The sequence below is a fragment of the Phocoena phocoena genome, chromosome 3 (assembly GCF_963924675.1).
Source record: "Phocoena phocoena chromosome 3, mPhoPho1.1, whole genome shotgun sequence".
NCBI classification, from domain to species: domain Eukaryota; kingdom Metazoa; phylum Chordata; class Mammalia; order Artiodactyla; family Phocoenidae; genus Phocoena; species Phocoena phocoena.
In genome coordinates, this window is record NC_089221.1 from 128608493 (window position 1) to 128624589 (window position 16097).

The 16097-nt window shown below is 44.8% G+C and overlaps 1 protein-coding gene across 1 annotated transcript in view; it reads right to left on the reverse strand.

Annotated features, from left to right (window-relative positions):
* Positions 1-13934, reverse strand: part of GLRA1 (glycine receptor alpha 1) — an 81683-nt gene extending 67749 nt beyond the window's left edge. The window contains exon 1 of the mRNA XM_065873893.1: positions 13655-13934. Coding sequence (XP_065729965.1) covers positions 13655-13710 — 56 coding nt within the window. The 5' untranslated portion in view covers positions 13711-13934. The remainder of the gene's footprint in view (positions 1-13654) is intronic.
* Positions 13935-16097: the final 2163 nt, after the last annotated feature.

Below are 16097 nucleotides of genomic sequence, written 5' to 3' on the forward strand. Positions count from 1 at the left end.
CCTCAGTATTTTTGACTTTTCTGCATGGAATGAGGTCATCTGCCTTTGGCACTTACTGGCTGTGAGAGTTTAGATGAATCACTGCTCCTCTCAGAGTTTCAGTTTCCTCATCGGTAAAAGGAAACAGTCCTTTCCCACCTGCTCACCTCCATGTGATATAAGCTTTAAGGGAGATAGTGGGCATGTGTGAAAGTGTAGGCATCCTGTGATGGACTCCAGTGGACCATTCTCTGTCCTATACTCCTGTTTGACTGGGTTTGGAGCACTGACCGTGGCCTGAAATTCTGTAGTTTCCCAAGTTGTTCCTTTGTTTGTACCCACCTGTAGAAGTTAAGCTGTGTGAGAGCAAGGACCACATCTGTTCTGCTTGTCACTGTATCTGTCCCCAGAATGTAGAAAGATTACTGGCTTATAGTAGGAAGTCAATAAATATTTTTTGGATAGTGAAGAAATTATCCACGCTTAGCCAGGCTTCCAATTGATAAAAGACCAATTGGGAGAGAGCAAGGCTGAGCAGGACTGGAGTGAGCCTAGGTGATGGTGGACGGCTGGCCCATCAGTGTCCTTGAACTCCACATCACCCAGCTTGCCTGTTCTGTAAGCCCTTGTCCTTTGCCTGCATCATCCTCTCTTGGCACTCTTTGCCACCTGGTGAATTAGTCATTCTTTATGGCCCAGTTTAAGTGTCCTGACTCCTATTAAAATTGTCTTCAACTTTGTACTGTCCTCCCACCTCCAGGCAGAGTTAGTCAGACTCTTCTTGATGCTCCCACAATGCTTTGTACCTATCCCTTTTTAATAATAGTAATCATGGTTTTCCCGCTTTGCACAGTTGCTATGTGCCATAAGCAGTGCTAACACTCTACATGCCTTCTCATATTGAATTCTTAGGGTGATTTGTCAGGGTAGGGTGATTTGGCAGGGAAGGATAATTATTATTGACATTTTATTTATTTTTATTTGTTTAAATAAATTTATTTATTTATTTTTGGCTGCGTTGGGTCTTCGTTGCTGCGCGTGGGCTTTCTCTAGTTGTGGCGAGCAGTGGCTACTCTTCATTGTGGTGCGCGGGCTTCTCATTGCTGCGGAGCACGGGCTCTAGGTGCACGGGCTTCAGTAGTTGTGGCAAGTTGTGGCTCGTGGGCTCAGTAGTTGTGGCATGAGGGCTCAGTAGTTGTGGCGCATGAGCTTAGCTGCTCCGCGGCATGTGGGATCTTCCTGGACCAGGGCTCGAACCCATGTCCCTTGCATTGGCAGGTGGATTCTTAACCACTGCGCCACCAGGGAAGTCCCCAAGCCAGAGTTTTTAACTTCTGGGTCTTCTATGAGCCAACTTAATTTAAGAATTATGCAATGACAGCTGGAAAGACATGGAGTCTTTATGTAGTCCAGTCTTATTTTAGGGATGGAAAAACTGTGACTCAGTTACAAAGAGCAGCGCTTACAGGGGGAGGAAGATCTTTTCTAATCTCTAGGCTGTACAATTTTGAGGTAGAATGGGGATTGACTCTTTTACTAAACCTTGTTGCCTTCTTTGTCAGGAAGTGTAGCTTTTCATATTTCAAGGCATTTTCCATGAATTCCTCCAAGCACCTTCTCTCTGGGCATGATGCAGTCTTTTCTTGGCTCCTGTGAAGAGTTTTTCTTTTCTACTAGATGTTCTAGGTCACATCAAGAAAACTATCTCCAATGAGGTCCATGTTTTCTGCACGATTGAAAACCATTTAAGAAGTTTGCCTTGTCCTATGGAAGGGGCCTCTCTGCAGACCCAGGTCATGGTGGGAAGCAGCCTTATCTGCAATGGCTTCGATGTTTTGAGAGGCCCAGAGTTTGAACATGCTTGGCCAGACAGCAAGGATAAGGCTGAAGAACTCACTGCAACAGCTCCTGAACCAGGGCTGAGCTGCATGTCTAGCTCACTCTCACTGTGACTCATTTCTTGGAGCAAAAAGGGGTCATGGTGAGACATAGCACCAGTGCTTTGGGTTGGCTGGTTGGAAGCCTCCAGTCCTGGGCCTCTTCAGAGTCAATAAAAGAAGGATAGGAGCAGGCATATGGGGGCAAAATAATTCAATTCAATAAGCACTGGATATCTAACATACAGTTCATGAACCCCTGGGGTGATACTATCTATGAGGAGAAATAGAGCAAGTTGAAAACTCTGGGACGCACCAGGGGATGTGTCCCTTGTCTTCGTGTTGGCCTTTCACATGAACCAAGAAATCCATTAAGTTCCTAGCCTTTGAAGGGCTTGCAATCCAGCAGGAAGGTTAGAAGGGCACCCAAATGTATGGAAGGCCACATTGAGCAAACTGACTGCTGAGGGTTAATGCCTACATTTCCCAGGGGGTTTAGGAAGGAGAATCCATGCCCAGTTGGGGGTAGTGATGGTGGCAGTCTGGGGTTGCTTCGTGGAGGAAGTGTTGCTAGCAGGAGCTCTTGAGGCGTGGATGAGATCTCAGAGAAGTGGAAAGGGAATTCACTCAGGGCTTGTGCTTTGCTCAGAAAAAGGGCTTAAAGGTGACTGCATTTATCTATCAGTAAAGGTGTTATCTCCATTTTTTAAGATGAGGAACCCGAGGCTCAGAAAGTTTGAGCAAACTGTCAAGATAATACAGCAAGGAAGTGACAGAGGTGGGATTCAAAAATCACCTGAGCTTGAATCCAGAGTTGGTGGGTGTGCCTTTCAGGGCAGAAGTGAGGGGAGGGGTTTTTCTAGATATGTGGAGGGAGAGGGACCAGTGTGAGAAAAGTACAGAGCTGAGCACAGTGGGCGTGTAGCAGACCAATAAGAAATTCATCTGAGGTGGAATTTGGTTTGTGTGAAGGAAAGGAGCTGGAGGTGGAGGTGCGGTTACATTGTGGCAAAGCTGAGAGTGGGAGCGCACTAAAGCCCCGTGTTCTCAGCGAAGGGCAGCACAAACACACGAGATGCATCTGTATGTGCACTGACACAGTATTGCTGAGGGTAAAAAAGGGACGTCACAGAGCTTGGTGTTTAGTATAACCCCATTTTTGTCAAATAGGAACAGCTTACGCCCGCAGCACAGCAGTTAAAGACTCTCTGAAGCTGGACTGCTTGGATTTCAATCTGACACTGCCATTTCCAAGCTGGCAACCCTAGGAAAATTATTTAACTTCTCTGTTTCCTCATCTGTAGCCTCATCTATACAATGGGATGAATAATAGTATATCCTTGCAGGATTGTTCTGAAGATTACATGGGTTAATACATAGTCAACTTTGAGAAAGGGGTCAGGCACACAGTAAGCATTCTTGCCATTATTATGTTATTAAAATTATTTGGAAAGATGAATATTGAATTGTTAAGTGATTTCCCTTAGGGAGTAGGATTTCTGTGCCTTTTGGTTGTAAACACATCTCCCTATGTGGTTTAAATATTTTATGGCGAATGAATAATGTTTATAATACAAAAAAAACAAACCAGCAAGTTTATTTCAAAAGTTGACATTAGGAGACTTTATTTCTATTGTATTTTTTCTTCTACTAGCAACAGGCCTGCTAGTGACACATTCAGAACTGTCTCTGGTGTCACTCAGACAGCTATTGGAAACAGGTGTCGGAGACAGAGTTGTTTAGGCTTCCCACAGGCCTTGTCTGGAGTGATGTTCCTGATTATAAAGGAGAACTAGCCCAGTCCTTGCTGCCTCGCTCCATGCTGCTCCCCTGCCCTCATCTGGACTGGGTATGTTTTCCTGGCCTAGAGATGTTCTGAGAAGTCCTTTAGGTCTGCTTTGGGAGCAGCAATTCTGGAGCTTGTGGTGAGATCTCCGATGCTGGAGATCGGGCTGCCTCTCCAACCTCCCATACAGAAGATGAAGGGAAACTGGGTACCCTCAGTCTTGTGTGTCTGGGGGTTAGAGCCTGAGGCTTGAGAAGGTCTTTGGTCTGAGTACTAGAGATCCGCAATGAAAAACAATTTAAAAACGGGCCCGAGATTATGCTGCCTTTCTCCCTTGCGTCCCCACTCAATCAGACATTCTCTCCCATAATCCCCGATAGCTCTTTCATTGGAGTGATTTGGGGACGAAGAAGCAAGGATGTGCTGCAGGGACCTGTCCCTACCCTGAGACGGAGCTCTAACCACATACTCTCTGCCAGGGGTGGAAGGTAGTGCAATTTCCCTCCTCTGTGAAGGATGGAGATTAAAAACTCACATCTATTTTTGGATGTGTGTTAACTTTACTGTTATCTAGAACCACCTGCAGGAGATGAGTCCTTGGTGTTTTGAAGAGGCAAACTCCTCCCTTTTTTGCCTCCATCTTCCTCATCCAGTTCAGTCTCCTCCCTCCTCCTCCTGGGTTCATTCTTGGAGTAATAGTGGCAGTACAATGGTTAAAAGAATGTTTTCTGCAGTCAGACTTATTTTTGAATCATGGCTCTGCCTCTTATGAGTTGTTTTACCTTGGGAAAACTATATAACCTATTTATGCCTCAGTTTTGTCACCTGTAAAATGGAAATATAACAGTACTTTTGTCTAAGGATTTATGACATGAGGCATGTGATGTTAGCACAGTAGCTAGCATTCAATAAACACTCAATAAATAGTAACGATTATTGTTGAGTTGTTGCAGTCAAGGCTGAGATGGAGCATCATAAGGGAAGAAAGGAATGTCTGCCTGCAGTGTCTGTTAACACAAAACATGCACATGCCCTGTGACCCAGCTAGTCCATTTCTGTTCTTGTTATCTGCCTGGAAAAATGTCTTGTGTTCGTTCACAAAGATGTAGGTACACTGTGGTTATTGCAGCACTGATTTCAGTGGAAAAATCAGAAGCAAGTAGAAATGCCCATCAATACAGGAATGGCTGGAAAACAATGGGATATCCATAACATAAAATGTATTGCTGTAGTTAAAAGAATGAGGTGGAGATATATGCCTCGACAGATAAAGCTTTCCAAGACATGTTGATATGTGAACAGAATAGGTTGCAGAATCACATGGGCAATTTGATTCCATGAAATGATAGTATATATATTTCAATAGATAGTATATATAGTTCAATAGATTTCAATATTTATGTCAACATGTGTATAACTATTGAAATATACATACTGTCATTTCATATGTGCATATATATATGAATAAAAATGATCAAGTAGGATACCCCTTAAAGAAATAAAAGCTGGGAGGGACCTGGAGATCATCATCAAAGGGGATTTTAGGTTTAAGTCTAGTATCAGAGTTTTTTAAAAAGAGAATGTATGCATATATTGTACAATTAAAAGCGATCAAGAAGAGAGAAGGAAATACCTATCTGGCTAAGAACTGGAAAACTATGACTTTGTCAAACCAAAACCCTGATGGGAAATTCCCAGCTCATAGGCTTTTTTCTACCCCCGTGGCCCACTGGTAGAGGGTGAGGGCTATTAGCCTGATATCTACATCAGCTCACAGTGGTTGCAGCTTTGAGAATATATAAAAGAGGAATACCTATATCTATCTATCTCTATCTATGTCTATATCTATCTATCTTTCTATCTCTCTACTGATCATCTATATATTTAGGGATGTATATATTCCAGCTGTAGGTTAGGAATATAGACATATGCCAGCTTTAAAAGGAAAGAGGCAGTGTGGTGAGCTAGGAGGAAGGAGATTTGTATTTGAGTCCTGACTTTACCCTGAGATAAACAGCATTGTCTTAGGGAAGTCACTTTTCTTCTCCAAGTCTCAGTTTTCTCAACTCTAAAATGTGGATAGTAACCACTGCCTCGTATCTATTTTTTAAGGTGATTGGGAAGCTCATATGAGATTGCGAAATACTCTATAAACTGTAAAGTGCTCTTGTAAGAGAATTCTGCAAGTCTGCCTGGCAGCCAGGGTTGCAGCAGCCTTGCTGCATTCCTCTGGAGCTGGGGACTGTTGTAGAACTGAGCGCACAGCAATAAACACGGAGCTTTCAAAGGCTGAAGATCATGACAGTCACTCTATTTGATGTATAAGATACTAATATGCTTTCTGGAAAGAATGACAGGTCAGAGGGAGAGAGAGGAAGGAAGGACATGGTTTTCAGAGGTCAGACAGATGGCAGAACGGGGCGGCATTCTCTGAACATCTGGGAGTCCTAAGTAAGCGTCCAGTTATGCAGAGTTGATAGTGCAATGTGCACAGGAAGACTGGCCAGTGAGATCATCCTTGGAGGAAGAACCCACCGATTCCCTCCTTCTGACCCCCTTTGCTCTACCTCTTCCATCCATCCCTATAGGCTCTCACTGCTGTGTCCCAGGGCCCCTTGGTGCCAGGATTCAAAGCCAGTTCCTCAGTTGCCCCTTCTCTTTATCCAGATGTCACACAACTGTAGTTGCCATCTGTGTGAATGAGAACTTTCTGGTGCACCAAGACTGCCTTCAGTGTGGGGATGGGGATAGTTCCCTGAGGAACCCTTCTTGAGGTGCATGTTTATGTTTATGAGGGAGCACAGTGTGTGAAAGGGCTGAAGGACGGAAAGCACAGTGGCAGAGTTCAGGGCACGTGGGCTGTAGCGGAATAAGTCTGGGGGATGAGCACAACTGTGTAGGGCTTTGGGAGCACTGACATTCACTCTGTAGTCTTGAGGAAGTCATTTATCCTCTCCTGATCTGCAAAATAAAAGGGTTGGTCTATGTCCAGGGTCCCCAGTCAGAATGATTCAGAGCCCTGGTACGCAAAAACATTCGGTCCACAGAAGCATCAGCATCACGTGGTGGCTGCTAGAAATGCAGTCTCTCAGGCCCCACCCCAGACCTCCTGAGTCCGAATTAGCATCTTAATGAGATCCTCAGGTGATTCGTACACACACTGAAGTGTGAAAAGCACTGACTTAGAGACTCTTGTTACCTTTAGAGGTTTCTGGGTCCCCATCCTGAAAGATTCTGTTTCAGTAGTCTAGTATGATGGTAGGAAGCTGTACGTTTGATAATCCCCTCACAGCTAGATTTGAGAGCTGTTGAATTATAGGACTGCTCTAAGTCTTCATGATTCTGTTGGTACCTAAGACCCCCTGAAAGAAAGTGCGATTCTCTGTGGGTGAATGCGTGGGAGATGGAGAAAGGACCTTGCGAGTAAGGAGACTTGTTCTCTCGGTGCCTGGGGCTGCCCAGTGTATGAGGCAAGAGAGAACCACTGCCCATTTCACAGCTGGGATTAATGACTGTCAGCAGCTCCCCTTTAAGACGGTAAACTCGTTTAGCAACGGACACTGAAAACCAGCCGAATTCAAAGGCAGAGAGTGGTAATCTACTTGCACTGAATTAGCCTTGGGAGACTCGGACAATATCAACTTCAGAAAACCACAAAGGGATCCTTTATAAGGAGTTTCAAAAGCGTTGGGGCCTCAGCACCCCTCATTAGGGCTTGCATTACAAAGCGTAGGCACTGTGCGCATAAGCCCCTCTCCTCATCATCTCAGGGCACTGGTCCCTTCTCATGTGCTTTCTGAATGAATTTCCTGGCTGGCCCGATGGTGTTTACAGTTGTGTGTCAGGCTTAACAGGAAGTTTGTTCAGGAGAGACAGCTGGAGTTCAGGGCTGAGAGGCCTTTAGCCATACAGGCCATCAGTCCTGTGAACACCATCTGTGCCTGAGGACTTGTCCGTGGACCAGTGCATTTTCTCGTGGTCTTTCTGGTTCTGACGTTTTCTTATTCTGAGGTCCTTCTCATATCTTAAGACCAGATTCTTACATCACCAAGGTGATTTCCTTTTAATAATCCTTTGTCGCATCGTGAGTTTGTGTGTTTGCGTGCGTGTTCATTGCCCAATTTATTTATTATCCAATCCATTTTAGAGAAGGAAAAGGCATGAGTGAGTGTGTGTTTATGGCATGACTCCGAGAGCTTACGATCAGATGGGTAATTTGTTGATGAGGAAAGGGGGGGAGCATAAGTATCGTGAAGATTTGTCTCTGACCTGCATTCTATTTACTTTTCTGTTGCAAATTGCAAATCTCAATGCACAAAAGTGGCTTGAATTTCTTCTGCATCCCTCCTGGGAGGTGGATTTCCAGTCTCTGCTTGCACGCCTCCACTGACAGGGACCCTCACTACCACTGAGGCAGCTGGTACACATTTGACAGATCTATCAGAAGGTTCCGAATTACATTAAAACAGAATTTGTGCATGCACCTTAAAAATATATTTATCTATTTACTGCAGTTCTTCTCTTGGAGCCATATAGAATAAATCAAATCTAATGTTTCCCAAATGGGGTCTCTGGGTACCTAGGGAGTTCATGAAATAGTAATGAGGACTCAGAATCCATTTTAAACATTTCAGAGACTAACAAATTACATATTTATTTCTGACAAGGCTCTATGGGCTAACAAAAAAGCATTACACCTTTTCTTTTGTTTTTTCTTAGGTTAACTCAGCGTGGTGACATTGCTTATCCCATGATGTTCAGTATTTCTGGCAGTTATGTATGCCTTTGGTTGATAAAGATGGGGAAAACAAGTTAATGGTGAATGGGGTTTGGTAAACAAAATTTAAAAAACATAGTCTTATAGGGGAGGAAAAAACCAAACAGAGTCACTGATAAAAGTATAGAAACCTTTGGTCTTTTTCTCAGGCCCCTCTGCAGATCTCTGAGAATAGTGATCAGACATCATGTTTTCTCATCATACAAAGCATTTCCTGGGGAAACTGACATATTTATAAATGGGATCTGTCAGTAATTGTGTCCAGATCGGGATAAATCTCCAGGGAGTGAAGTTGTTCATTGAGGGCCTCAATTCTTTTAGATCTTTGAGCCTGAATATAATTCTTGTAATAATTGAAATATACTGCAATAGCTGTAACCAAAACTATTCTATCATGAAGGAGATTGGGAGGCGATAATCCTTGACTGGCACAGGTAAAAATGATTTTAGGGACAGTGATTTGTCAATTCTCTTTATGTTAGAGCTGAGGAAACTGAGGCCAGAAAGGTCATGAAACCCTCTCAAGGGCATGCCACTAGCTAAATTCTGGATCCTAGGTCTTGTGCCCTTGGTGCCAAGGCCGCTTTGCCTAAAGCAGCAGAAAACCTGCAGAATAGCATCAAGATGGCCAGGCAGGAGACAGTGCCATCCATCTTCAAAATCATTCTGACTTCTGCCAGCTGATGAAGGAAATAAAGTTAATGACGCCCACATAAATGTGATGCTGTCGCAGGCCGTGCTCGCTGTCTGGAGGGGAGCTCTGTCTGAAGGAGGAAAAAGGTTTTTAATGTCGCTTTAAAGGGAGCAGTGTCTCCCCTTTCTGCAAGGACACGGACTGTGGCATCTGTTACCTCTGTCTCCCCTGCAGAGTGCCTAGTTTCGGACTGGACACGTAAACACATAATAAATAAATGCGTGATGTAGAAATGAAGGCAGTGTCAGCACTGATGTAAATTCAGCCTGAGCCTTCATGGGTATGGGCCTCTGTCTTTCATGAAGACCTTATCTGAGACTGGGGGGAACTTAGGGGTTTTGGAGTCAGTTACTTGAGTTGATTGGTAAGAAACCTGAGTCCCCATGAAGGAAAGAGATTCGCCAAAGCTGTGCTGCAGGGTAAGAGCAGAGCTGACTCTACCAGGAAGACTCTCAAGTCGTAGCCTAACTGCTCTTTCCACGGCACTGCTTGGTCGCAACCTCTTTCATCAAGTGGTCTCAAAAATAAAATTCCCTACATTTCCCCTGATAGTTCATTACCAGTTTTGCAAATATGCAGAAGTTATGTGCTGATTCATAACTCCATTTACCAGCCTAAGGTTCTTGTCCAAGATGTCCCTCGGGAACAAAAACACGCCATTTTCTTTTCTCTGTCTCAAGTTTCCTAAGCCCCCCAAAGAGGGCAGACTGACATTTTGATTGGCCCTAATGCGAACTTGCCCAAGGGGCATCTTTCCTTAGGGAAAAGTCCTTGGCCCACCCCAGAAGCTCCTAGGCTCTTTCTGCAGTGCCCAAAATGCAGCGGGTAAGATTTGAGGAAGAATACGGGTATGCTACCAGGAGGAAAAGATCCAGGCGGTCACGTGCTTCTCTTGGCAAGCTTGGAGAACGGGAAGCCGGAAGGGTCACCTCAGAAGAAAGCTCATTTACCTTTCAACTGGGTGGTTTTTCAGGACTGAGGTATGAAGCAATCTACTTGCCATGCTCCTTTTGACCCTAGAGTGGGTAGAGACATCTTTCCTTCAAGGTTCTGTTGACCTTTCTTAGCAAGTGAGTACCATATTCAGTACAAAACCCTGTTCAAAGAAACATCTACTGGGTTGGCAGATGGAAATGACACATAAAGAAAAGCACATAAAGATCGTCTTTTGGGAAAACCACCCATGGGTTAGACTTGGTTTATCTCCTCTGCCTTTATTCGCTTCTCAAGCACAAGCTAGGTCTCTGTTTGCTTCACTCTGGTGCTTTGTGTGTTCCACGGGGGCATTTTCTCAAGGAAACTAGACTTTCCTCCTCATTACAATTGGTTCATCAGAGCCCCGGGTTAAATATTTGGTCATTCTATACCAGTGGTTCCCAACTGTGGGCAATTTTTTGCCCCACCAATCCCATCCCAGATTTCTGGCAGCGTTTGGAGACATTTTTGACTGTCATGACTGAGGGGGGCGGTTATGGGTGCTGAGGATTCTGATAAACATCTTCTAATGCACAGTTCAGCCTTCATAACACAGAATTTTCCAAAATGTTCAAAATGTCAGTAGTGCCAAGATTGAGAAACATGGTTATATACCATGGGTCTATCTGAGTTACTCAGAAGGTGAGAAAAATTGAGGGTCACCCTGAACCCTTCCCAGTCATAAGCCAGTGTAAAGGCTCTGGGAATGAAATCAAGTGTCCTTTGACTTGAAAGGAGGTTTGAAAGGAATATGCTTCCATAAGAAACCATATCTTTGCCTATTATTTTTTAACCGGTCTGGATATAAAGCCCCATCCCCAATTGAAAACAAAGAGACAAAATTTAGTTTATTGAATACTTGAATATCACTCATAGAATTTTAGAACCACAGGCTTTTAAAATATCAGAGCAAGAAGTTCAGCCTCATTTTACTTATGGGGACACAGCTGGTGAGCACTGCAATGCTGTTTGTCCCCCAGTACCCTCTTTCTCTCTCCCCCTCAGGGCTTCCTAAGGCCTCAGTTCATTCTCTTTGTTGGCACTGTGTGAGATTTCTCCCTTACTCACTTCAGTTGTTGTTTTGTTTGTTTTGCTGTCATGATTGCCATTTTGCTGGTTATGTGCTGATGCACCAGCACTTCTGTTATCGAGAGCCTTTCCCTTTCTAGCCCCCAGATTTCCCCAACAAGGTGAGCAGCTGGCATCATTTAATCTAAGGAGTACCTGGGTGTCTGAGATGATTGGATTGGCTCGTTCCAACGCGGTGCCTGTCCCTTGGGGGAGAAGGGGTTATTCACATGGAACCTGCTAGGGAGCCAGTCTCCATTTACCCCTACACACATTCTATTGAGCCCCCAGATTTTAATGCTTCTGTATTTTCACCTAAACTTAAAAAAATGAGAGAGTTAGTAATGAAAATGCCAATTAGACAAAGAATACCTTCCCTCTTTGTGACCTTTTTTTTCTCGTCTCTCTGAAAAATTGCTGAGGGTATTTCGCTAGTTCAATTCTTTTTATTATTGTTATGTTTCATGTTCTAAAACAACATTTATTCCCCAAATGATGTAGCCATTTCTATATTTTGAAAATGCAACAGTACCATCCCCTTTCCAGCTCTCCATAGTCATGACTCTTCTTATAAACACATGGCATTATATCCCATATCCATTGTAGCTCATGTCTGCCTTGATATACGTAGGGGAAGGAGATGTGGAGTGATACTTCCTGATAGGCCACCACCAGTAACTTAAAGAATTAACACGGTAAATTCATAACCTTATCAAAATGACTACGATGCAAACCTTTTAGACTGTCTCCCTATTGCAAAAGACAATGTCTGGGAGAAGAAAATCAAGCATTACATACTGTTCATCAAGAAAAAAGGAGTTGGGGGGGGAGGATGTGCTTGGTCCTATTAATTTGCTCTTTAATCTCTCTGGTTCAGTTCTGTCTCAGAAAGCCAAACAGAGCATCAATTTGCATACAAATGTTACTAAGTATCCCACCTCCACAGCATTTTACAGTTCTACTATGTATGTAGAGGAGAAATGATTTGATATTGTTAAGAGGATACTTCCTGCCCTCTTGCCAATAGTGTAGCTATATTTCACAAGGCCCTGGATTGTTGCACTTTTTTCCGTTCTGACTCCTTAGCTATTTGTATTCTGAGTAGTGGGCAGGACTATGACCTATCAAAGAATTATTTGAACTGGAGATTAGAAGCTTTAGCATTGGGTATCTCAGAGAAGGAGAGAGGTCTTGTCTTCATCTCAAGAGAAAGACATGAAGAGAGGTTCACATATAGACCCTTACGACCTGGAGAGAGTTGTCATTCATTTAATTAATCCAACCACTGGATTAGTCAAACCAACAATTCATATGCAGAGTTCTCTATAATGTAAAAAAGAAAACAACAACAAGAATTGTTTGCTGGTTTATGATGGGAGAGACTAACATTTGTTGGTTACTTATTTTTAAAAACAACCTAGAGTGGGTTTTTCAAATGACTGTTAATCCAATGCCATGGTAAAACATGAGAGTCAGACATCTAAAATGAAGAAGATTAATGATCCCTGCAGGTCATAGAAGAAGACTAATTTTTTTTCAATTCATATAAATGGAATTTATCATAACAATCTCTGAAGATGGCATGATTCGCCCACTTACAAAAAGACTGTATATTTCAATGCTTCCTGAAGAGGTGATTTTTCACTTGTGCTGTCATAAGAATGCTAAGCCTATAGGCAGAAAATTTTAACCTGGGAGACCATGGGTGGGGGAACTCAGCTACTGAGTTGCAGATAGACATAAATTAAAAAAACAAAGCAAACGAGACTTGTCCATCAGTTCAGGATCTGCAGCTAGCAAGTAGAGTTTGGAAAGGTGAATGGGGGAGAGGAGGGAGTCAAAGTTTCAAAAGAGAAATGTTTCCCGGAATCTGTTCCCGAGTAGATCCACTCTGCCCGCAAGTTCAGGGCTTTCCAGCCTGAGGTCATAACGCTGTTGTTTCCAAGCACTGAGCCTCAGCAACACTCCCACCCCCACCCCGCAGCGAAAGAAAACAACAAAAAAGGAGAGAGAATGATTTTTCTGTGTCCAGCGAGTTCGAGTGCAACCTTCCCCGTCACCGCTAGTTGTCACTTGGCTCCCAGACGGGAGAGCTGAGGTTTTCGGCACTGCGGTTAGAGAGAATGCAGTCCTAATTAAACTGAGTAACTCCTAAAGCTTCCCCTTAAAGTCCTCAGCCGAGCGAGAGCCGATATGCAGGGGGGTTGGGGGCCAGTGATGGGGCGGGGGTATAGCAGGCAGAAGGACAAACAAATCACAAGAAACAGGCAAACAGCTGCCAGGGTAGCGACTGTCTCAGACCTCCACGCACAAGCCAGACACCCTGCGGGCGGGAGGGGTGGGGAGGGGGGAGGGAGGGAGCGGGGATGGAAGGACCCGATTGCAGCGGTATACAGCACCCTCCTCCCCCGAAAAGAGGGGACCACGGACAGATTCAGCCTCCGTGCTCCTCTTCCCCATTTCCATCAGAGCGATGTGGTCAGTAGAAAATTGCATACCTGAAGAATACCAGGGTCTCCCAAAGGTAGAGGCGAAGAGTATTGAAGCTGTACATTTTTCAGGTCCTTGTGCTTTGTAGTCCACGAGTTACGGGGGCAAAAATGTTTCAAATTGGCACTTACAAAACAGCGCTGTTGAAAAAAATAATCCAAATCCTAAGGGGAGGTGGGGAACAGGGGCGCGTAGGGAGAGCCCCAGGGGAAATTGGAGCGAGGGGGGCTCTAGGTACCACGGACAGAGACAGCCTCGAAGCGGTTCAGCACCACGGAGAGCGTCCAGCCCTGCTTTTCAGGAGCGCGAAGAGTATTGCTGTTTGTGAAACTCCAGCGTGTCTGTTGGCTCCCTGCGGCGCTGGGGAGGCACGTCTGGGGGCGGGTATATTTTCTTTTTTACCCCTGTTTTTCTGTTTAAACGGCCAGCCCCGTGAAGGGAAGAAAAAAAGATCTTCTGTGGAGATCAGAGCGCTGGCCTCGGACCGTTAGATTGGGCGAGCATCCTGGGTAGGGAGAGCAGGGCTTTATGCCCCTGGGCTGGCCTGAGGGGGTTACGGGCGAGGGGAAGCGATTGATGGTGCTGCCTTCAGTTAAATCCCAGAGAATGTGCCAGGCTGGCGCATCGCGACAGAGTCCCGGAATCTCATTCCCCTGGCTGCGTACCCGTCTGCTGTTGCCTTGCGATCCCTGTTCTCTGGTCCTCGCCGAATAAGTTATGATCGCTGCAGGAAAGGTGTCCCATTGCTCGGGGCTGCAGGCGTGAGACAGCTCAGGGCAAGTTTCAGGGGCTGCCGGGGTCCATGGCAACCCCGCGGGGCTCAGGAGCCCAAGGCTTCAGATGCATCTCGGTTTTCTGAGCTCGCCCATCTTCCTTTGGCCAGGACTCCCTTAGATCTTCAGACTTTCTTACTGCATTAATTTAACAAACTGGTGGCGAGGGGGATTGGGGGGGGGGGGCGGGCGATGGCCGACGGGAGGGGGTGGAGAGGAAAAAAAGGGGGGAAAAACTCCTTAGTATCTTCAAACCCTCCCACTCGAGGTGTTCATTGGCCCGCGGCTGCGAAAACCAGATCTTTTCCCGGTTCGGCCAATCGAGTATTAGACTCTGGGTTGAGTTTAACGCTTAGAGTGCTGGAGGAGATCCGTGTCTCCCCTCTCCACTGCAGGCTGGTGGTGGAGTGGAGGAGGTTATGGAGTTAATCTCTCGAGGTCTCTCAAATTATTGCCTTTATTTTTAAGGAATGTAGTTGTATGTGAGTAAAACAAACACCACGGGTCCCAGTTCAGACGTGCTTTTTGGCTCAATTTATCATCTTAAAAGGGAAGCATTGAACCAGATCCCTGAGTTTCTTTAGAGCCCCGAAGTAGTAATATTTGGCTCCAGAAAGAAAACGGAGAGGTTTCAAAAAGAAGTCTGATCTATAAAGGAAGAGTCCCCCCTCTCCCTCCCCAGGGCCTCAGCGAAAGGAAAATACAGGAGAAATTCCTTGAGCAGTTTTCAGGGTCAAGAGAGAGCAGCCCTGGCCTCACTGCTGGCACTCTTTGGGGAGATAAGGAAGATATGCCCTCTTTTAACTGGACAGGAGACAGTTTTATTTACACTCACAGGTTTGGGAAACAGAGCCTCAGAGAGCTGTGGCTTGCTACAAAATAATGGTAGTGCCAACCTGTACATACAGGTATCCAGTACTTACCAACTCCCCTCTGTTTTTTCTTCCTCCTGCTTCTCTGTTTTCCCAGCTTATTTGAATCTCAGAAAGCAACTATACATTTCACTCTAGAGCCCAGCTGGGGAGGTGGAATTAATCAGATTTTCTCCAAGCTACTGGACTTTAGTGGATTAATAGCCTCTGCAGGATTTTCTGGCGGATTTGAACTGACTGGGACAGTGGGGTCTCTCTCTCCCAGCCTACTGAAAGGGGATAACCCCTCCCGCTCACCTAGTAGCTTTACGAATTCCTTCTTCTGAGTTTTTGGAGGCTGGTTCTCCCTAGAATAGTTCTTGACAGCTCAGTTCTCTCCAAGCCCAGGCTTTCTTCCCAGGAAAGAAGTCTGGAAATCTTTGTTCACTAGCCTCCTATCAGCATAGATTCACCCCCTACCCGCTACACTGTTACAGCACACCCTACATTACTTCCTTTTTCGTTGGCTGCCACACACCAGAACAGTGAGAGGTTGCTTAGAATTTCCATGAGATTCCGAGTAGTGACTGAGAAGGAAATTTTGCTTTGAAGGTGAATATTCACACGAGTTTGATACAAATTTATATTGTCAATCTATTATCTATCTATCATCTATCTATCTATCTATCTCTAACCCTTATTAACGTGTCTTCAATGTACCAGGCACTATTGTGCACCTCATATAATCTCATTTACTTCTTATAGTCATACCTTGAGGTAAATATTATCTTTGTGAATGTGTTTGTATACTTATGTATGTGCACATT